At 40.4% G+C, this 23,976-nt stretch overlaps 1 protein-coding gene across 1 annotated transcript in view; it reads right to left on the reverse strand.

The window, feature by feature from the left end:
- The window catches only part of ADARB2 (adenosine deaminase RNA specific B2 (inactive)), a 304,888-nt gene that overhangs the window by 56,121 nt on the left and 224,791 nt on the right, over window positions 1-23,976 (reverse strand). Inside the window, exon 4 of the mRNA XM_069005730.1 lies at window positions 3,407-3,521. Within this exon, the coding sequence (XP_068861831.1) occupies window positions 3,407-3,521 (115 nt within the window). The remainder of the gene's footprint in view (window positions 1-3,406; window positions 3,522-23,976) is intronic.

Below are 23,976 nucleotides of genomic sequence, written 5' to 3' on the forward strand. Positions count from 1 at the left end.
AGCCTCTTGCTCACCTCCAGCTTACATGTTGGGGATGGGAATAGGAGAGAGAGATAAAGTCTTGACACTTTGCAAGCACAGTCCAGCAATAGCCAAAATGTTGGTGTTATCAACAGTGTTTTAGCCACAAATGCAAAACATGGTGAAGGAAGTTAAATCCTTGCATCACATGCCTGTTGTGAGCCGATGGTTTGTGTCTGACATGGTGTTATCCAGAATGTCTTTTCCACAGGTGAACTGATGTTCTTAATTTAACATGTGTGAATTCATCATATCTTCAGAGAAATCAACAGGTCTACTGTGGATAGTCAATAGGTCCTCATATAAATATCATGCTACAATAACAAGTATACTTATTGTTGGACTTGAATATACTCTCTGGATTATAGCTTTCTGTATGTGGAAGATTTGAATGCACTGTCTTACTTGTTAAACAATTTTTCTTAGAGTAAATCAAACAATTTTTAATAGAACAATCTTCTCTGAGTGTGTTTCAACAAAATTAGAATATGTTAGAGGACTGGCAGATTTCAAACACATTATAACATTATACATTATAACTATTAAATAATTGACTTAAACTCTTCCATCTTTTGAAACACTTAGCTCAAGATCAGTTATGCGAGTTTTTTAGTTATTATAATATTCAATATTATATTACATCAGATAAGATCACATCAGCTGGTATCTAGTGTGGTAAATTGCTCCTGCCTAGGCCAATATTTTCAAGATTATCTTGCTGTCTGCTATCAAATGTTTTGAAAACTTACTTTCACAAAAATGCATGGAGATTTTAACTGTCATCACAATTCAGAGCAAAGCATTTCTGAATGCTTTGGACTGCCTGTTTCACTGACTAGAAATGTATTACTGCAGAACATTCTCAGTCCATCAATAAAATAATTTTCCACATTTTTTTTCTTTCTTATACATTGGAATTTGCCCCGGGTGCTCCAGCATAAGTCAGTTACAGTGCCCAAATGCAGCTCTCTATGGTTTCACTGGGAAATTGAAATGACAGAAAAAAAATGTCAGAGTTCAGAGAAAGAAAACCAATCTAGCACACTTCTTTTTTGTCTGTAGAGATCTTGCATTATCTTAACAGCAGTTATCACAGAATCACATTGTGCTTTTTACCAGCTTTGCCTGAAAACTGTACAAGCACAGATGAATCTGCTTCTAGTCAGGATGACATTAAATTGGAATGAAGGTAAAAACAAATCAGTTTTTTTCACTTATGGTACTGAATGCAACAAGACATTTCCAGATTTGTTTTTGTTGACATCATTAGTAAATTGTTTGCAGAGATTTAAGATGGCTCCTGCCAAATTTTTTGTTAAAGACACAGGGAATTGGTATCCATTTGAGTGCTTGATGTGGAAAACTCGCCTGTGCCATCTTTGAAAAGCATGTGTTGAGGTCCTTGCTACTTCTGGGAATGATGATGAAGAAGAGACCACAAATCTACAACTTTAATACAGAAAATAATGACAGAAATGGCAGATGATTCATCTTGCCTTGTTTGGCTGAGATTCTAGTGCTGGAAAGAACTCAAATCTTCCTGGAGAATGTACTAAGATAAGGCTGTGTCTAGCTTTGCATCTTCTGTGAATCACCTTATATCTGCAAGTTTCTTTTCTGGGTTCCAAAAAAACAGTGAGATATTGACAAATTGGATGGCTGACAGATTGAACAAATTCATGAGAGGGAATTCAGAATTGAAAAAGAAGCCTTGAGGGAAATAGTTTGTGAACATAAGTAAAATTATACTTTATCTTAATGCTGACTAAGATGAAATCCGAAACACAAATTTGCAAAATCCCACTAAGGGCACAGGAGCCATTAAAAGAAACAAACAGCATAAGGACATTCAACCCTTCCCTAAAGAAGAGATTCAGACAGCCCCAACTGCCCAGAAAGGCTAAGAAAGTCTGGAAGTGCCCTTTCCTACCCCTAGCACTGCATGCACTCAGCAGCCATGACTTTGGGAATTACGACTCCTTCCAGTGGCTGTTCTCATATGGTGGGGAGCTTCAATCTGCTTCTTTGGACATGTAGAAGTAAGACTGCAGTGGTTCAATCATGTTCTATAAAGCTGGTCTAGACCTGGGCTAAAGAATGCAGGAGTAGCGTCTTGGCAAAGGAGAATGGGATGAAATTCCTACAGACATTTCTTACAATTCTTACACTGAGTAAGTGTAATTCCCCCGTCCTCTCCCCCTAAATGTGGTTAAAGCAACAGTTCTTGGCTCCTGTAGCTTAGTTTCTTATAAAAAGTATATTTAAACATTCTTCCTTGTGCTTCTGCTTGGAAAGAGCTCCTCCAAATAAACTACAGCACTTTGTTTAAATGTGATGAGAGCCACAGTCAAGAAATCTGACAATGACAAGGCAGCTGGTGTGCTGGGTCTAGTGTGCATCTTTCACATCCCAAAGTCAATCACACTTCCTTTTTATTTTCCTTCATACTGAATATGATCACTTATTCTTTTCGCATCAGAAAGGAGATGCTCAGCACAGAAATCTTATCTGCATTTAGGCTCTGTGGTTGGAAAAGTTCCATCAGAAAATCCTGTCTCCATCCTGCTGTCTTGCAATATTCACAACTGTCCCTATCGAATCTAGCTAATGCAATTGTTGAAAGGAAGGAGTAAGACATGCCTGGATGAATTATATATGCCTTTCCCCTCTGAGCTTATCCTCTCATTTCTGTACTGGACCCACTGCTCCATGTGTCAGAGTGAAAATGAAGTTTATGGAAGCATCTCCACTGCTGACATCCTCATAAATACTGAGGTGCCCCAACTGAGGGGTGCTTGCAAAGAAAGAAAGACCATCTATGCAACAGTTTCATCAAAGCACTAAAGATTTCCACATAGTATGTGTCAATCAGTTGTCTTAACAGGACTGAATACCAAATTTTGGCCCTGCTGGTAAATATAAATATTTCCTGTGGCTAGAGAAGAGCAGAACTAAAATTGCATGTGCTCTGGGTTTGGTTCTTTTGACTGGAAAAGACATTTGCTTCTGTTGCCAGTCTAAAACAAAGTTTATGGTAGCCTTGTACAACAAGACCTTGGTGCTTCCAGACCTAAGAAAGTATTTAATAAATTATACTACTTTTATTGATAACTAACTCTCTCCCATCTGTAAGGAAATGAAAAATGAGAGAGGTCTGCATTTTGTCCTTTAAACAAAGAAATAATGAATAAATCTTCAACTCTGTTGCCAATATTTTTTGTGTGAACTTACTTGAGGTGTAAATATTTAATGCTTATTTTCACTGCATGACTATTTATTTTTCTGTGTAGGAGTAAAGTCATCCTTCAGTATTGTGAACCAGGTAAATAATGTATTACTTAGTCATGAAAAATGCCAGAGGAAAATAAATGAGAAGATATCTTACCTTTGGTCATCACAATGCCTGCAAGAGTTTTGTGGCGTGCATGCATGGAAGTGAAATTGTCTGTCAGTTCCTGGAACTTCTGTGCAACCATTTGGTATATGGAGTCAGCAAAATCCTGAAAGAGACAGTGAGAAAGAATTTTTTCACTTCTTTGATTTAGGAACCTGGGCATTTCTGCAGATTAGTCACCTGATGTCAGCTGCTGAGAGGTCCACTTTAGAATTAAACACCATCTATCTGAGCAAAGATAAAATGACTATCCCTCCTTTGACTTCCTACATCACCCTCAGAAATGGCAAAACTAACTGCATGAAAGCTAAGAGACCCATATTGACTAGGACTGGGGGTAAAGGGAGAAGATTTCAGGGCTGAACTTTTTCCTGTCTCTTAAGACATTGGTCCAGGACCAGTTCACAGGAACTTAAAGCACTTTATTATAGTAAGCTAAAGAGGTGCACGTGTCATACAAAACTACTTCTCTGAGCCCACTGAAAATTTCCATTAGCCCACTGAAGACTGAGAGCTGAGTTGAGGCCTGATTTATTGGTAAAAGCCACCTATTTCTGCATTCAAAGTGAGCTTATAATGACTCACAGCTACTAAGGCAAAGCGATCAGCTCAGGAATCTGTCAGAGGAGCACCATGATCTGTCCTGCATCTACCTTGACAGCCCCTGGGAGGATGGGGAATCTCTACTTCCATATCCTACCAAAGATGTTGCTTGCAGTTCATGGGTGTGCAGTAGTCTGGGAGGGACTGGTCTGCCATGTCTCCTCCTGAGCATGGCAACGTTTTTGGAAGGTTAAATTTTCCCATGGACTGGGCACTGGAGAATGTGTGGTCTGAACCCTCAGGTATGAGTGAGTCCAATCACCAGGGAGAGCCTTGGGAAGCTGGTTGCTTAAACAGCTAAAAAGGTCTAAAAAGTGAATTCTTCAGACTGTGCATGGATGGGCATAAACCTAAACCAGCTCTGGTTCTCCTGAGAACACCATGACTTGGAATGATTCCCTGCTGCAATGTTTGGTATCTTTTCATTTACTTAATCTCTGCACTTTGTTTTGCACTCAGCCTCCCAAGCATACATTAGAGATAAGTCAGTGGAACACTCCTTGTGAGCATGACTTATTCCTAAAGTGCTTTGCAAGTCTGAACATAAAAAAGTAACATTCAAAGGATTTCTTTTTTTTCAGCCATATGATTTCTTGTAGGGAACCAAGCTGTAACTACAAATCCTTCTGGAAGCAGCTCCTGGGAGCTGGAGCTTACTCTGGGGTGCTGACAGAGACCTACTGGCATTCTGAAATCTGGTTAGCCCCAAGTCATTGTGCCTTTGTTAGGAAAAGTACCTCAACCAAACAACAAGTCCATTTTTACTTCTGGTGTTGGGATATGCTACCTGGGGGAGGTCCTGGTAAAACAGGCCCCCTTTAATTCACCTGGTTTCATTAAATGTGTTCATGGCACACATGGAGGAGAGGCTGAGTCTGATAAAGAACTTCTCTCATCCTGGAATATCCATAGCCACATGGAAAGAAGGAAATATATTTAAGAAGATCATATTCATGCTTTTCCTCTCCAAACTGTTAATGGTGATGAAAACATGTTGGTGAAAAACAGTATTTTAAATTGGGAGAACACACAGCTATTTTTCAGAGGAAAGCAGGTTCTAACTCACAAATATCAGTAATGTTACTGCCACTAAGTGCCTCTGCAGGCTGTACACCATATGTTTCTGCAGTTTGTTGTGGAAATTCAGCTTAATTTTAAAACATTATTATGGCAAGTATAAAAAAATCTAATTAAATAAAACATAACAACAATTAGGCAAACCCCTTTTCATAAAACCCAGAATATTTTCCTGTGTACAATCCTTGTAAGTGACTGCAATTTGCTCAAATACATAGAGGATAGGATTTCTTCGACACAATAATTTTTCTTTGTTTCGCTAAACCTAGCTTTCCAAGGTACTGTTCTGGGAACAAATAATTTGCCCAAAACACAGTTTAATACAGCACAGAATAAAATATGCTGTCTTGTTGCAGAAGAAGAAAAGAGTCATATAAAGCCTTTCTGGGAGATGCATGCAAAATTCCACACTAGAATTAGATGAAAACTAAGAAAAATTATCAAGAACAGTTTGACAGTTCCTAAATGGAATTTCACTTTCATTGCATTTAAACCTCTTCTAATCTAATTGTCCACAATCACCATGTGAGCGAGGTACTGCTCATACAGTGCTTCTGAAGGATGAATTTTGGGTCAATTCTCATTTGTCAAGCATCAAGGCACCCTTGCGATATAAACGCAATTATAGTCGCTTTACAGATGAATGAGTGAAGGCACTAAAAGGGTGAGGGACTGGTCCAGGGGAATAGCACGGAGCCGGGCACAGCCAGGTGTTCTGATTTCCTGATGCTCTGCTTAAGTGCTCAGTGCTGGAACACTGCCTGTCTTTCATAATATGAAAGTTTGTTTCTCAACTCGTTTTCCCTGCTGAAGAGTGACTTCATCCATAACAGAAAACTAAAGTGTATTTGCAGAACTGATAGAACAGGGCCCCATATGGTGGACTGAAAATCTGATCAGCTTTATTTAGACTAGAAAGACGGAGGGGGGGGGGGGGAAGAAGTATCTCAATAAAAATATCTGCATCATAATTTAAAAAAGAATCAAATCATAAATTTCATCTGCTGCAGTATTGCAGTCCAATCCATGCCTGCATTTCTAGTGTACCCTCCAAATCTGCATCCCAGGGCATTTTGCGCTCATTAAGAGTTAATTAGCTCAGAGGCACATACAATTCCTAAAAGAATAATTTTAAAAATGCTAAACTGAACAAATAGCTTTTAACTTTGGATTTAGAAATTCCCCATAGTCAGGGCTTTCTTTACTTCATTTGGCAGTAGGTTCCAAAGCCAGAGAGCAAAGAGACTCACTAAAGGCAAAATAACGACATGACTTCAGATAACATTTAAGGACGATAAGAAATTCGGCATTTGCTGATCTCAAGGAGTGACCTGGGACATGAAAGAACAGCAAATCCATTAAATATGAAGCCTCTTAGCTAGAATAAGTCAGGCGAACATTTTTTTGTCTTGAATCCATTGCCTAAAAGGATGCCAGTGAAACTAATGGAAGCAAAAGAGCAACACAGATGAATACATGTAGGATGCTGGAAAAACAACCAGGAAGAGTGTCAAATCTGAGAGGTCATTTCCAGGATATCACATTGCCCTAAATTTCCAAATGGATATTCCAAAGTAAAATGGAAAGGAGGAAAAGGAGTAGTTTATTTTTTCAGACGGAGAAAAATAAGGAAGAGGTGCATGGCTCAGCCCCGTAAGAGATTTGATACCCTGAAGATTGATCCTTGTAGTGCAGCATTAATTTCAGAGCGTTGAATACTCTGGCCCTGTAAGTTGGCCCAGTAGCAGAGCTGGGTATGGCATTGGGTTCCTCACCTCTACCCATCCATGCAGCACCCTGCCTTTCCTCTAGCACACACCAGAGCAGCTCTTTGTCTTGACCTAGTTCTGTGAAATGAAATCAGTGACAGCATTTCTGCCTACTTGGAACCTTTAGACTGGTTCTCAATGCTTCTATGACACCTGAACTGGTTGCAAACATATCTAATGCACACAGGACAGATATGGTGGAGATAAGAGTCGCTACATTTACCCCTGCTCAGTTTAGCACCACAGATTTCATTCCAGATATTATCTAGATTTACTTTTAAACAATATTCCTAGACTACTAAAAGATACATATCCAGATGGTTATTCCTGAGGGGATATAAACCAGAAAAATCCAACTATTTATGGCTATTGTGAGTCTTGTTGAACTTTTAGGATCTGGGCTAGACTGTATTATCTGCCATCAGAAGTAACTTATAAACCATATGCAAAAGGAACGGTTCTTTTCTTCTATCAAAACAATCTCAGAGAAAAGTTGTGTTTGGTGATACCACAGCTCCTACTGCCAGATATGAGTGAAAATAAAAGTCTCCATCTGGAGTAAATACAAGAGCCAAATATATCTTGGCAGCTTCTGAACAGCTATCAGGCTGGTAGAAGAAAAAGGGAAAATTTCCGAAGATGAGGTAAAAATAAGAATAGAAACTTAGCTTGTGAAAGAGAAATTTAGTGCCATTAACAGACGTGCATGCAATTGCTCTGATCTTGTAATGGCAGAGAAATTGCAGCTTGGGGCAGGGGGACAGGGATAAAAAAAAAAAAAAGATATGGACAGTCAGAACTCTGAAAATTTTTTCCAATATACATGGGAGAATAAATGTGCAAATGCTGCTTGAGTGCTGAACCTAGGAGGGACTTATGCTTAGGGGTTTAATCCCTTTGGAACACTGGAGTCTGGTACAAACCACCACTGAAGCCCATGGAAGTATTCCTGACTTTTAGATGCTCCAGACAAGGCTCAAGTGGCAGGGATGGGAGCTCAAGCATGCCCATACCCTGGCCAGGCAGGGTGAACTCAGTCACTCTGGCTTTGGGTGGATGTTGGGAGTAGAAAACACAACTCTGGGAAAGAACTGACCTTCAAGATGCTGAGTTTTTTTAAAATCCTCTGCTTTGATTTGCCTGCTATCAAAATCTTTTCATAGGTCCTCACATATATACTTCTGTATAAAAAATAATTGTGTCAGAGACAAATGTCAGTCTTGTGAATACAGTGAGTGATACAAGTAAGGCAAAGAAGATTGCTTGACCCCCATCCAGGGGCAAATCTGCCCTTGGTTGCACTCTAACCTTGAACACTGACTAAATGCCCACTATATCTGATGGAAGCAAGTTTCTTGCTCAGGCAGCTGGCAGAAGAAAGAAAACATAATGCTAAATTGTTCACGGAGAGATCCTGCAGTACTTAATTAGCTGTATTTTAACATATACAAGGAGTCTGGAAAACGGAAAAATAGATGTCATTACTATTAAAACTGCACTGTGTTGTCTGAAGTATTCATCTGTCCTTGATTACTATATCAAATTACTTGTGTTATTCACAAAGGAAAATCAAACTTTAGATCACACCATTACAGAACCAAAAACTTTTAGGGATTTCTTTGCACTGATATTTCAAATGGTATAAATAATTAAATGTGTTCAAGTTTGCAATGGGAGTCTTCAGGGTAAAACTGACATTCAACAGGAATAGTAAGGATATTAAAATCAATAGATTATAAAGGAGAAAGCCTTTAGTAAACATTTTCTATTGAAATCCTGTCTTAGGGTTTATAGGGTTGAAATATCAAAAAGGTTAGATTTGCATATGGATGGGAAGAAATATTCTACTATACAGATATCACTAAGGGCTCTGTTTTTGCTGTCTCCCAAGTACTTTATTTCCAGAATCTCACTGACATTTGGGGGCTAAATGTTGAACACGATGAATGGGGATCAGGTTGAATTAAGTTCACAACTCTCTTCACAGATGAAAGGAGATGCACACCTAGTTCTTTTCACTGTCCGAGAGGGAAACATACACTCATTGACAGTAAGAGTTTGTTTTTTCTGCAGGGAACTCTTGCTGTCTAAATGGGAGGGGAGGAAAACACAACACAGTGAAGATCAATCCTGAGGAGCTGCTCCTGGTCAGACTGTATAGCAAATCGCTGCACAACACATTTGTTCCCCAGGCTTGTAAATAAGTTTGCTGTAGTTAGTTGGAGATTCATTGATAAGTGGTTGTACCCTCAAGTCAATGAATTAGTCAGGCTCTTCCCAGGTACTACATCATCTTCAAGATGCAGCCTTGAGAAGAGAAATAGCTGAGGGTTGTGGGTTGTCCTCTATCATCAGTCTTCTGGCACCAATTTAGTGCCAGGGGCTCCCGCAGCACAGTGGAGAGGGCTGAACAAGGACCTAAAGGAATGGAGAGGCAGGATGACCTGTGGAAGGAAAGAAGGAGGGCAGCTGGTCACAGGCAGGGGGCTGCAAGCTGCACTTATTCCTTGCCCTCCTTCCTGGTGGCCTTGGTGCAAACCACTTGCTTTGCCATGAATCCTCCTTATCCAGAGGTAAAAAGGGACGATTTTTACCCACCTTTCAGGGAAACTGTGAGTCAAATGGCACTGTCAGTGATGAGACTCTCCAAGCAGAGTCATGCAAAGACTTCTGCAGACAGACTGGAGGCTGCAGCCCACAGCCCATCATAACTCAGCCTTCCTTCAGCATGTGCAGGCATTTGCAAAGTATTGCTCAAAGAACAAGGCAATGCCAGGGAATTCATTGTGGTTCTTTCCTTGAGATGTGCAGTAATTATTTCTCTCTGATCATAACTCCTACAGTATTGATCATTATGTCTGGTTCTGGCTTACCCCTCAGGGTCAGCATATATGGGCTTTGTTTTATCTTAGATGGCTGTGGTTTTATTTTGTCTGGCTGTATGTTTCATTTTAGCTGAACGTGCTCATATATCCTGTGTACATTCTGATTCAGAGAGCTCTTCTCAGTCATGCTTCTTACAGGGGGATGGGGGATGTGCTGCACAGGCTGCATGTGGCAGCAGCTGGGTACACATTTCCACATTGAGCTTTTAATGAAGACTCCAATAACACACTTCTGACACTAAATATCCTCACAGTTTTCTTACCAAGATTGATGAGGAAGATCAACTGGTCCTATTGATTCAGTCAAAAGAATCACTTTCACCACCCTCCCCCATCTGTTCATAGTCCTATTGCAAATTTTTAGCTACATATGACGCTGAGCTACCTCAATTAATTCCTTATTTCTGTGATCATCAAATGTCCCAAATTTTCTCTTCACTTATGAAGGCTCCTCACTGGCTTAGCTGACCTCAGTTGACTTGGCCAGCTTGTCCAGACTGGTCTCAGAGCAATTATTGCAGTCTACTTCCCTCTCCTCCCTCACCCCGGCTGGAGGCTGATTGCTCTGCTAATTTCCCATGCCCCACAAAACATATTTGCCTCCACGCTGCTGCTTCTATCATTAGTGATCATTTACTAAATATCAGCACTGTGCTGGCTGCTGGGTGAGGCAGACTTTGAACACAGGCCCTGTGTGGCACACAGAAGAATGACAAAATGCCCCAAAAGACACAAAAATGGGAGTAAAAAAAATATAATTCCTTCTCTCACCCAATTTTCTTTTGTGCCTCACAGTAAACTTAAGGCTTTATGAAAGTGATAGCACTGCCTGGGTTAGAGTTGGGAGGATACAGCATGCATGGAGAAATTAAGATCAGAAAAAGTTGGAATGGGAGAATTGGTTAAGGCCCATCTTTGGCAATTCTTGGCATTAGGTTTCCAATGACTTCTTTAGGTTTTAGATTTGACCCTATTTTAATGAACGGGAAGTCTACTAAAAAGCATGTAATCAGATTTTGATGAATTGTTCACACACCCAGCATATGCTCCAGCAATGCTTAAGGCTGCAGTGGGTTTCTCCCTTATTATGTTTCTTGAGTGGCTAAATGCCAGCTGAAAGTCCTCCACTGCATCTGAAACTTTTTTACTGGGGACCACAAAAGTCTCCTGATAAAATTTCCTTTAAATATTTTGAGTGGAATCTTTAGCAGTAACTGGTAAAGAGCTACTGTGTCAAGGTTTACAGAGATTTTTCTTAAAATGTTGAATTTTTACACACAAATATCAAGTTTGAAATGCGGGTAATACACCCCAAGTTTTATTAGGGCATCTGGAGGGGAGGACAGGAAACCAAAAACTATGGTGCAAGTTCTTCCATAATGAAAAAGTTTCTGAATTTGTACCTGAGTACTACTTTGGGATCCTGTAAATGAGATTAATCAGTGTTAAGTATCTCAAAAGAAATGTGTAGCCACAGCAGGAAGTACAAAGATCAAAGTGAAATTTATTCTACAAGCTCAGTGAAAAATATTGGTCTGTTTTCTCAATATATCCCTTGATACAGGGAATCAATCAAACAATATAATGTATCTTTTTATTTGTTTCAGAAACCCCTGGAGTGACTGAAAGGAAACAGAACACATAAAATAAGCATACTATTGAAAAAGGAAACGCTGTCAAATCCAAATGCCTCAGCTCCTCCACAAAGTGAGGTTTTCTATTTAGTAGGAAAACATTTTGCATGTAGGTTTAATTAGAATCTTTAAATTCACATTAGTGTGCCAATGTTAGGATGCTAACGTATGGGCCCCTCTATTCGAGGTTGATTCATTGCTATCTGCATTCATCTTGTTCTAAAGAGATGCTACCAATAGGCAGCATTTCAATGAATTTAGAGGAAACAAGCTTTTCCACTGACATGAACAGTAGTTCCCTAAAGGAGGCTGTGCTAGGTTGCCAGCTTTGCTCCTGCATACAGGTCTGGTAATGAAGAATGTCCACACCAATTTTGCAGAATCATTCCTGAAGTCGATACTGCACCTGCTAACAAACACCAGAAAGGAGTGGTTGTTTGTTTGCCTTTTTTCTTTTCTTTTACTGATCATTAATCCAAAAGCCTTCTTCTTAGAGAGACACACACAAGGTTGGCTGCAAGTGCTGAATAATTCAAAAAATGAAGTAGTGTTCGCTTTGCAGCCTTGTGCCTGCTTTAGGACAAGCCTCAGGTGTCAAGCTGTTGTACACTACAGATATTAAGTTAGCACCAATGGGTTTTCTTTAACTAGATAAAAGCTCTATAAAGCCACCTGTGTCTAGGAATGGCTAACTCTGTAAAAACGCTTTTATGGTCTCTATAAAAAACTAGGTTTTAGATTCATATGAGTTGCCTCTCTTTAATAAAATCAATCCTTTATCTAAGAAATGTCTTTTCAGTTTTCAGTTTCCTTGCTTTATCTTGCTGAGGTGCATTAAAATGAATATCCTTTGGAAACTGATGGTAGCAAAGCCTTTGTCACATACAATTCTCTTGGCTGTTCGAGGTCCACTCTCTTGCCAAAGCCTAACCAGTTAGCAGCTCTTGGGTAAATGCTCAAAGCAGGGAGAGAACAGTGCTTGCTCAAATCCCTTGAGCATCACTTTGAAAATCTACGCCTGTGTGTTTATGGCTCTCATTAATGGTCTGCGCTATTAAGCGCCCTTCCCATCACACATGTGCTTTGTTAGATAAAGCTGGGAGCAGCCAGTGTCCAAAACAAATTTAATCTATTCTGAACTGCTGATCCCAGCAAGGCATGGCACGACTCAACTTTCTGAATCACTGCAGAGCAAGGCATGTAATACTTTGTGTGGCAGTTACTAAACAGACATCGGATTTTTCCCTTTCTTGTTGTTAAAGATCTTGCTGTCATTTGCTGTAATGATTCTTGAAATCTGGCTGTAACCTGGCTAATAACCTTTCCCTTGGCTGAGAGGGGTGGTAAGGGAAACTACACTTCTTGTTACCTCATCCTTCTCTGGGCTTCTTCTCAAATGTGTAATTAGCAGGGATAGTTCTCATCATCCGTGGTGGATTTGTGCTAGGAGAGGCAGAACCATTGTTTCACCTGAATCCCAATTGCCAACCAGGCACCCACAGAGCCATTTGGGACTGGTGTGTGCCTGGTGTTGGAGCTAAAACAGCCCTTCCCTGATTTGCTGTCCCTTACTGGATAAACACAAGTAATTAACATAACATTGCTGAAATTAACAGGGTGGTTTTTTTTTTTTTGATACCTGGCAAGATCATCCATGTGAAGCTAAAAAATCAGTATTACTTTTAGCCCATGTTCTAAACCCCAAATATCGCTGTCCTATCACCTTCCCCTCCATCTCCACTCAAGAAACTCCTAACCAAATGTTCACACCTAAAACCTGAGAATGTAATTTTAAACCTTGTGACAGTACTCTAGGGCAAAACTTGTTACCTCAGCAGACTCGCCTTTAAGCAAGAACCCAGGGTCAGGATAATGAGGCCATGAGACCGTGGAGGGCTATGTGGGCTGTTCTCCACAGGATGACCTTCCCTTGTGACCATTCCTGTGAGAGAGGTGTAAAATATCTGCCTACAGTTAAGTGCAATGTCACAGCTTTCAGTTATAGCTCAGATTTCTTACAGCAAATAAAATCTTTTAGAAAAATTCCTCATCATGGGCAAGTTGTTTTAAGTGATTTATTCTCAGGGGGCAGTAAAATAAGAACTTTTTGTGAAGAAAAGGAATAAATGGATAAACCCAGTAATTAAATTAAAAATTATTATTTCTATTTATTTATGTACTTACAGAAAAATATCAAAGCAATTTACCTACAAATTGACCAAACCCTCTAAAATTTATGTAAGATATGTTAATATATTTATTCCCATAAATTGATCATTAAATTGAGAGACAACCTGCTCCAATATTTTGCTCAGGTAAGTCAGTGTCAAAGACAAGAAATAAAATGTACAATTCTTCCTTTACAGAAAAAAAGAAAAAGGCTAATACAAATATGAATACATTTCTTTCACCAGCACACTGTACTTGAGGAAGGATACCTCAAAGTATCTCTAAGGGGTCTGGCATTACACATCTGGGCTCCTTTTCACAGCTGTGGGTTAAGAAAAAATCTCCTGAAATTCAGGCAGCAATTTCAGAGAGAAAAGAGGAATACCCAGCTTCATACCCAGCTTCATACCCAGCTCTCAGAATATATAAAACTGTCTCACCAATCTGTGTTTCTAAGGTAATCGCTGGTTGTTAGCTCACTTGTTAAGCTGCACATAACCTAAAGGGCACTCCAATAAATTACTTTCAGCATGTTTCTCTCTCCTGCTCTGCTCACAGGGATCCTCAGCCAGGAGGAGCTGGCACACAAGCCTTGTGTTACGCTTTTCAGTCTATGAAACTGTCCTGCCAAAAGCTGGGCAAGGGGGGGTGTAGAACACAAGGGATACACAAAATTCTTGCACTCAAGAACTGATTAATATGGACAGCAAGGTAAAATGTTCTGCTTGGAATTCCTGAAAATGATAAAAGAAAAAAAAGTGAAGGATTTCAAGGCTGTCTGCCATTGTACCTTTGTCTTCCTGTCTTTCTTCTTCCCTTCTCTGCCTGTGATTGTTGTTTAACCATTTTCTTCACTTCTTCTGTCGAGTGCATCTGTACTTTGCCTCACAGAAGCGTTGTATAGGTGGTCTGGAAACCCAGACAAACTATTATACAAATCGAAGGCTGTCCAGTTTCTGATAACACCAAAACTAATTTATTTTTTGTTTATACTCCACTACCTTTGACAAAGCTTCCTCTAGAGATTTCTATCTCCATCCTTACTGCCTTCCAACTGTTTGTCATTTTTTTTTGCTTTGCAACTGACAAAAGAAAAAAAAAACCACCCTGACATCAACCTTGGAAGAGGTACTGAGTACAGAAGTTTTTTTTTTCAGATGTGATAAAATCTTGCCTAAAACCATGTCCAACCTTTTCAGCAGAAAGTCCAGATGGCTTTGCAGCCTGTACAACAGACTTTATTCACTGATGCTTCTCTAAGTGTCAGCAGGGTGTTGTCTTCCAGAACCAGTAAATGTGCAATGAAAGGCAGCTCTGAGGGGAGAAATAAACACAAACAAAAAATCCTCTCACTTAAATCCCCCTGCCTCCTCCCAAAAATCAAATTAATCCGAGAATTTCTACACACATCTGACTGAAAATTCCCTCTGGGTAGAGAAAGGCTTTGCAAACAACTGGAGGTGTAAGGGATGGGGTCGTGATTCAGGCGGCTCCGGGGTGAGCAGTGATTTACATTCTCACTGCTGGCCTGGTCACCCTTGCCTGCATTGCAAGTATTTCATCTACAGGATCAGAACCCTTCCTGAGTCTGTATAGAAGTTTCAAACTGCAATGCCTCATAATGCTATTTTTGCTGTGGTCAAATTAGCACAAGGAAGCATTTATGAGTCTGAATGGCAGGCAGGGAAGGGGGTGGGTGAAGGCTCAGGGTTGTGCAATGAGTTTCTGCCCCTGTGCCTGGATCCCCTGCAGCCTGATGATGCCAGGCATGCCCATCAGCCTCAATTTCCAGTCTGTAAAATGGGAACACTTTCAGGAAGTCATGCAACTGACTTCTTTGATGCAGGTGAGGGTCAAAGTACTGTTTTACTTCAGTTAATGGCCCAGCTCTGTCCTGCCCACCCTTCCACTCTGCAGAGCACCTAGCTTTAGATGTAGGCGATAGGGGAGGACAAGCAGAAAAGCAGCTCTGCCACGGCCTGCACCGTGGCCTTGCCACACTGGCTGTGTGGCCTTGCCAAGCCCTCAGAGCAGCTGGATCCTGCACTCAGCAACACGAGCACGGAAGGTGTCTACACCAGGAGAAGAACTGCCAGTACTTGGTACCACTTCTGAGTCCTCCGAGGGAATCAGGAAGAATTAAAAGCTCCAACCAGAAGCTCATGCAGCTATTGTCACTTTACCCACCACCTCTGTGATCTGGTTAACACTGCAGCCACTTCACTGGTATTCCTGATTCTGTCAGAATTGTATGGCTTTGTGGGTGGCAGCAATCTTGCTCCATGTCTGAGCAGAGTTCGTCCCAACACAGGCATGTTCCAGTGCACCTTGGTATGACTGTAAGGCAAATAATAAGTGATAGCAAAAGTGGGGGAATTCTCAGAAGAAAAAAGAAAAAAAAAAGGAAAGGAAAGGAAAGGAAAGGAAAGGAAAGGAAAGGAAAGGAAAGGAAAGGAAAGGAAAGGAAAGGAAAGGAAAGGAAAGGAAAGGAAAGGAAAGGAAAGGAAAGGAAAGGAAAGGAAAGGAAAGGAAAGGAAAGGAAAGGAAAGGAAAGGAAAGGAAAGGAAAGGAAAGGAAAGGAAAGGAAAGGAAAGGAAAGGAAAGGAAAGGAAAGGAAAGGAAAGGAAAGGAAAGGAAAGGAAAGGAAAGGAAAGGAAAGGAAAGGAAAGGAAAGGAAAGGAAAGGAAAGGAAAGGAAAGGAAAGGAAAGGAAAGGAAAGGAAAGGAAAGGAAAGGAAAGGAAAGGAAAGGAAAGGAAAGGAAAGGAAAGGAAAGGAAAGGAAAGGAAAGGAAAGGAAAGGAAAGGAAAGGAAAGGAAAGGAAAGGAAAGGAAAGGAAAGGAAAGGAAAGGAAAGGAAAGGAGAAAAGAAAAGAAAAGAAAAGAAAAGAAAAGAAAAGAAAAGAAAAGAAAAGAAAAGAAAAGAAAAGAAAAGAAAAGAAAAGAAAAGAAAAGAAACCCAGTGTACAAAAAGCCCTTCCAGCATGTCTCCAGTTTTGTTTCTCGTTGACACACTGCTCTTGTTCTGAGCTGACAGCTGCAGTCCAGCCTTTGTCAGGTAATTAATCTGGGTAGCTCATTTCCACAGGTGAGTAGCAGGTTGGCGCAGTCTCTTCTAGCAGTGGTTTGTGGTTTTGGTTTTTTTTCTCTTTTCAGAACAGTGTGGGTATGAAAGTGTGCAGGTATGTGTGTATGAGTATGGCACACAACACACTGATCTGGCCAGTCATTTGCTCGTTTCTCACTGCAGAGTTATATGCTGCAGGTCTAACTCCTGTGCTTTGCAAGGTGAATGGAAGGAAACCTCAGACAGGAATTTAAAAGCATCAGACTTGCTCTCATTGATTATAACTGACAAAACATCAAAAACCTCTGGGTTTCTTTGCAAGCTTGAGCATTGCTGGTCTGACTCACACAACAACTTCTGTGTCTGTTTAGAAATGAAAGTGATTAAAAATAAGAAAAAGACACCTTGAGAGACAGAGAGAAAAGCTGTATCTCTTGGCAGGAAAATGGTGATTGATCTACAGCACTTTAACATTTGGTTATTTGTGAAGTAATGCAGTAATAATAACAATATATAAGCACATTTTCTTTTTTGCAATACAGACAGTGCACTGCAAGGTCACTGAGCCGGGAAACGTGATTCTATGGGTCCAGTGTCAGTACCAAAATATCCTTTCACTGAAGCCTTCAAGGCCCCCCTGAGCTTCACAGAGCCACCTTCTTCTGTTTGATGGTTTCTCACCACTTCCACATTGTGCCCCAAGATATCTATCTTGACAAATGGTTGGGTAATACATGGCTGGGCAACACAATTGTATCTCAGTCTCTCTGTCTCCCATGGCTAGCAGAGGCTTTCTTTATTTCTTCTTCCTTACATTTCTTCTCCCCTATACTTCTTCCTTGTTCTTATAATCCAGCATGTTCTTAAAACCTAACCTGTATATTAGTCTGTTTTAGCTGCGCACCCCTCTGTTTCCATGGGCAATCAAGAAATGGTTCAATTCAGATTGTGATATGAAAGGATGCAATTTATGTCACAGATTTTTGTCTCCTTGAATAGTAATACAAACAGCATGGTGAACTGTAACACGTCTCTGTCAAGGATAACAAGCTTCAGTCCAGGGGGCAGAGTGCCCTGATGGAAAGCAGTGCAATGATCTCTAGGGAGAAGGCTAGGCTGGGACGAGCTTACTAGGAGAGGTGGATTTAGGAAACTGAGCATTCTTCACCTTTCCTTGAATGTTTGGGGTTGTTATTTCTCGGTGTACATTCATGAGCTACCCTCATTTCCAGTGGTCAGTCCATAGAGTCATGCAAGACCCCTGAGTGATGGCCGTATTTTGGTCATCTCTTCCCATAAGAGATGATTTCTCCCACTGCCTGTATGGAGAGCCCTAATCTACTGGCTCAGCAGCAGATTAAACTGGTTGTCTACCCCTTCAGTTTGAGTGCTGCAGTAATAGTGGATAGATACCAGTAGTAAGAGATCAGAATAAAGTGATTTCCTCACACCTGGAAATGGAATTAAATCCCCTCACCTAAGCAGCATTTACCTCTACATTCATCACATCACCATGCTTTTGTAGTGAAATGTTCAGATCCTATTGCAATGTCCTAGATATTAATTTTCATTGCCAATTACAGGAGTCCTGTGTACTTAACACTGTCCTTGGAACACAGTAAAAATATGTTTCAGCAGCTAATGAAATTATCACAGACCCTCTGACCTAAAAACCAAACAGAATAAGAAAGGCTTACCCTTTCTGGCTAAAATGATGTGGTGCAGCTGTATTTTGTCACATACTTTATATATATGTGAATATATACATATATATATATATATATGTATATATGCATATGTCATGCCAAATTGTAGATTGCCATTTTATATATATTAAGGTGGTTAAGGACGCTTTTTATAGATGACATTTCCATCACATCTCAGCAAATGTTTTGCTAAAATCTATGCCATGTATGATGTATTTTATGGTTTCTTTAGCACATATAGGGTTTAACTGTTGGCAGACTAACACCTGCTTCTAACAGAGATATAGCAGCGTTAACATTTTTTGTCTGTCCGAACTTTTACATCTCAGACTTCACTATTTGTATTTTGTCCTTAATATTTTTTGTCTATCTAGAACTGAAAAAACGCCACAGAACAAACCCTCATTGAAGAGAAGTTTTTCAAGGCACGGATGATGGCAAATCTCTCATGGTACAACCAGGAGACTTGAGGGAAATTACTGTAATTGCAAAATGTATTGTCCTACCACAGAAAATTACACAATTAGTAAGAAGCGGGTGAGCTACATTCATTCTCATGTGTGTCATAGGTTAGCAAGCTGAGTCTCGGAAGTGATGTTCTTCTTACAGCTTCCCCCCATGACCTGACAGGACCTATCAGCTGGCCAGTTTGAATATGGTCAATTCTTTAAGCCACTTAAAGTTGTGACCGCCTCTGTGATACACACTTAAGAACAGACAAACTCCCCACAGCTCTGTCTCGTTTCCGGCGCTGGCACAGGTGGCTGCAGGCCCCGTGCAGGGGCCAGCGGGCCCAGCCAGGCCCTGCTTGGGCCAGGCCAGGCCGGGCCACGGCCATCCTGGAGCCATGGGCCTGTTCCAGTCATGGAACCCCCCCAGCCCTGCTGTGGGCAGCCGGAGCAGCTCGACTCCCCCCTCTCCACTGTGATAAGCCACATTCCAGCTGCAAGGCTGAGGTGAGATTAACCCTTTTATTGCTGTGAAGAGCTGAAAACCTGAGGGAAGAGAGAGAGGAGATGCTTAAAGCTAAAAGTCTGTTGTGAAGCTATGATATGTCAGAGTACCCATTGTAATTTCATGAAGATATGGGGGGTGGAGTGTTCAACTTGCAAGCAAAAGCACCTGCACTGAGATAGGCAGATGCTGACGCAGCTGTAATTTCATGAGAAGTTTGAACAGGGAGAGATGGACCAGATGAGGACTTTTGCTCCAAATGGGAAAGGAGAAAACCTCAGTTCCTAGAGATGCTCCCAGAGATAGTCCTAGAGATGAAGATGAGGAAGACCCTTTGCTCCCAGGGAAGGAGAAAGGCCTCTGTTCTTGTTTCTGAATGGCTCAACCTTAAAATTGTACCCCAAAAACCTTCAAGAGTGGACCCTTGAAAGCAGTTGCAGGAAAAGCTGCAAGTTGGGGGAAGGGACTGACATGCGAGCAGAGAGACTCCTCTTCCTAAATGGACTGAACAAAGTTATTTGGAAGTGGGTGGCTGTCTCGTTGTGATAATGTTTTCATAGCACGAGCAAGAAGAGACTTCTCTTTCTAAATGGACTGAACAAGGTTATTATGGAAATGGTAAACAGACTGAACATCTGAAGGGTTGTCTTTTTACATTGTCAGTGGGAGAAGGGAGGAAGGTGGGGGGAGGAGGAGAGTTCTGAAGGTATGGTATAATTTTTTTTTTCCCTCTTTTAGGTCTGTTAATCAACTTCTTTATATTCTTTCAAGTTTGGTGCCTGCTTTGTGTTTCTCCTAATTCTTATCTCACAGAAGATAAACAGTAATGAGTATTTTGGACCAAACCACTACAATGTGGCAAGCCCAATTGTATGTGGCTGAGATTGCCATCCAACATGCTTTAATTTTAGTGGTAAAGCACTTGTAAAACCAACTTTTAGATCCACCATCACTGATAATTTCAGAATTTTCATTTTCTTTCCCCCTCCCTCAAACCCTTTCTGCTGGACTGAAGAAAGTTACTGAAGTCATGTTACTAAAGAAAGAATTCAGAATCTGAGCCAAACTTCGGTGAAATCTATAGAGACTTCTACCTTTGCTTAAGCAGGCTTTGGTTTAGACTTCCTGTGTCTTTAAAAACACTTGTGCTGTTTTATGAGTTCAGCTTTTTTTGCAAAGCTTTTAAAAATTTTTCTTGTGCATTTAATTTCAGTTTACAGCTGTAGAAATTTGGAATAGCTAGTGGCTACCAGTGATGCCTACCAATACATTTTTTTCAGGCCAACTAGCATTGATAAATACCTGTAGCATGTCTTTTGCTAATTAGTACTACTTCTAAAAATCCCAGTGACTAAAAATCAGTGACTCAGAACTTACTGCAGGGGATTGCAAGTAGCAACACTCAATTACAGATTGCAGAGAGACTAGAAACCACCATATGAAACGAGGGGTGGGGTATTGAAACAGACTCACTCAAGAAGAAAAGACTTCAGAAATCTCTTGAAAAAAGCAAGAGGAGATGACAGCCAACAGTCCCTGTCCCCTACCTTTCCTCACAGATTTCTTCCTTCTTCCTCATACACTACTTGCTTGTTTACCATATTTTTCCTCTTCAGCTTCTCACTGCTTCTTCTGAATAACACTGATGCTCTTTACAAAGGTTTATCTTGTTATCACACACAAGCTCCTTCCCCTCTTCCCCTCCAGATGTGTTTTTTCATTTCTTTTTTCTCCTGCTACCACTTTTAGTCTGCTTGGAGTAGAGGAGGATCTTGAGCACTACAGGTACATGGCATAAGGGAATGAGAGGGGAATACTATGATGCTGGAACTGGGTGGCACAACTTGGTGTTGGACAGAGCTGCTACACATGGAGCCAAGGATGATACTCAGATACACACTGGAGAATGTGATCATCCCTGTAATCAGCCATGAGAGATTTCCAAACAGATAAACATCATGGGTATCATTGGTCCTCACAGGAGGTCTACCTGTTAGCAAGCCCTGGATTTGGATCAGGTACTGGATAAGGAGGGACAGTATATAACAGGAATTAAGCTAATTTCCTTCAGTGACTTTTCAGCTTCACCCCAATTTCAGAGCCAGCTCACAGTTCCTCACCACCACCCATTGATACAATAAGAGAGCAGAAAAATAGACCAGCAGCAGGAAAGTCCTTGGCTCTTTTTTTTTTCATGCTAGAGAAAGCTGGCTAGAAACTAGGAAATCAATGCTCTGTAGTTTACGAAAACTGCAAAATTCTGTCCTAAATCCTCCCTGTCATGCTTTTTGTGGGACATAAGGAAAAAAATTCAACCATATCTGAAAATTAATAAGAATGAAAAGTTCTGAAGTGCAAGATAAGTGATGTGTATGTAGGTTAAATAGATGGATGGAGGCAAAGGGGCTTTTTTTGGTGAGAAATGCTGCAAAAAAGTACCTAAGACTGCACAACTTTACCAATTTAACTGTGTTTTTAGCTTCCTAAGACCATCCTTCTACTTTGCCCAGAGGAGTGCTTAGTTGATCAGCAGAAGGGACTGCTCTACCAACTCCAGAGTGAATCAAGATGCTCAGATTCTCAGTATGGACATACCGATTGCCTAGGCAGACGGGTAACACAAGTTTGGCAGCGGCTGGGAAATGGCCCTGCTCTGCTGCATGGATCCTCTTGGATCCATAGGCACATCCCACCCCGTAGGCACTGTTCTCCTACCCCTTCCCACAGATCTGGGCATGCACCAAGGCTGGGTGAGGGCAAAGCAGACAGGTGTCACCTCTGGCAGGGCCAGTGTTTCCAGCGCCTCCCAGCAAGCCATACATCATCAAATATTGACACGGTTCCACCAGACTGCCACTCCTGACATTTGATGTATAGCTTGAGGTGCTCTGGCTTTAATTCTAAGGAGTCAATGAGGGATTGAAGGAAATGTATTTGTCCTGTGAAGGTGCAGTGTGACATGCCACGGAGGCCAGGGAGGAACTACAGGGCAGCCAAATTCTTAGCAGCTCTTTCCTTGGCATCACCCAGTTAAGAGGACGAAGGCCAGGATTTTAGTCAGCGAGCGAATTCTGCTGCCTGCCCTCCAACATTTAAAATATTTATCATGTTAAGTATCAACTTTGAGAATATTGCGTTCATTTAAGCTTTTCACGTTCCAATGATTTTTTATTATTTCCATCGACCAAAATAAATGAAGAAAATGTTTCAGACTATATATGAAAGCATGTAAAAATCAGTAACTGGATTTTGAAAGATCTAGAATGTCTTGAATATATTCATTTTTCAAACATTTTTCTCTGATCTTTAAATAGCTTTTCTTGGAGCATAACATTTTTTTCGAAAAGTCAAATACAGAGCATTAAGGGTATAATTACCATTTTAATTATAACTCAATCATCCTATCTACTTTGCATAGAAATTACAGCTTTTATGTCAGGATTTTGGGTACTCACAAACATTCAGGAGTAATTAATGCTAGAGATTTTCACTGTATATGAACTTTACTTTGCAGCACTTATTTCAACTGGGCTTCATCCAGAATGTGTAAATATACTGGATTTTATATTCATGATTTCCAAGCAAAAAAATCTTTCTCCACAAATATCTGTAAAGCTAAGACAAAAAAATCAAAACTTGACAATCTTGAAAACTAAAGGTATTTGTCTCCCTCTTCAAATGTGATCAATTCATGTAAATATGGCCAGAGGAAATTCAAGTGACAGAAATGAAAAAATTCCCTCTAATCACTCTCTGACTAGATTCAAGGAACATTTCTGATAATTTTACAAATATTTCTGGAAGGTTTTTAAAATTCAAAATTTTATTTCCAGACACCTCTAACATCTATTTTTCCTGTTTGAGATTTTATTTAAAATAAAAGTTTTAAAAGATTTATTTTAGAAAATGAATTTACCTTACAAATTTGCCTGCTGTATTCCTTTGCATTTACAAGCATATATATGGGCGCAGGTGTACATATGAAATTCAGCAAAATCAATTACAACAAAGCTGCTTTTCATACGGTTAACACCATGATATCAGATTCAACCTACTCCTCCCTTTCAGTGTCAAAACAGAAAATAAAGTATTTTATGGATATAAATACTAGGAAATAAAATGATCCTCCATTTACAAATGGGCACTGTTTCTTAGTTTACTGACTTTTTGTCCATTCCACACGTCACAAAAGACTATTCCGTACTTTTGTATCATCCTCCACATGTTTTGTTTTGCAGTGCGCTGGGGCAGCAGATCTCTTTTTTTCTTTCCTTTAAAAGCATGATAAAGCCATACAAATTTTATAGAGGAGTCTCACAGAACATGTCCTCTGTCTTTGTTTGGACATTAATACTATCACAACTCTTTAACATTTCTTGGCTCCAGCATTTTTGGGGAGAAAAAGGACTATTCTCATAACAACAAAGCTCTGGCTCAAGCCGCAGTGCTTCACCCCCCAGAAGTCGCTGTCTTTGTGTAGTGCAGTGGGCTCTTCTGCACGTGGAATTGCTTTTGCCTTCAGTGAAAGCTTTGCATGAAAGCCCAGGCCAAATCAAACTCGTCGTCTGGGAAATGCTGCAGGATCTGCAGGGAAGATTCATGATGCTTATTATCAGCCAGCACTTAAGACAGATGTCTCACACTCTCAGTTGTGAAGCTACGAGTAGGTTACATCTGAAATGCCTGTGATTAAAGCATTT

Source organism: Aphelocoma coerulescens, chromosome 2 (assembly GCF_041296385.1).
Source record: "Aphelocoma coerulescens isolate FSJ_1873_10779 chromosome 2, UR_Acoe_1.0, whole genome shotgun sequence".
Lineage (NCBI taxonomy): Eukaryota > Metazoa > Chordata > Aves > Passeriformes > Corvidae > Aphelocoma > Aphelocoma coerulescens.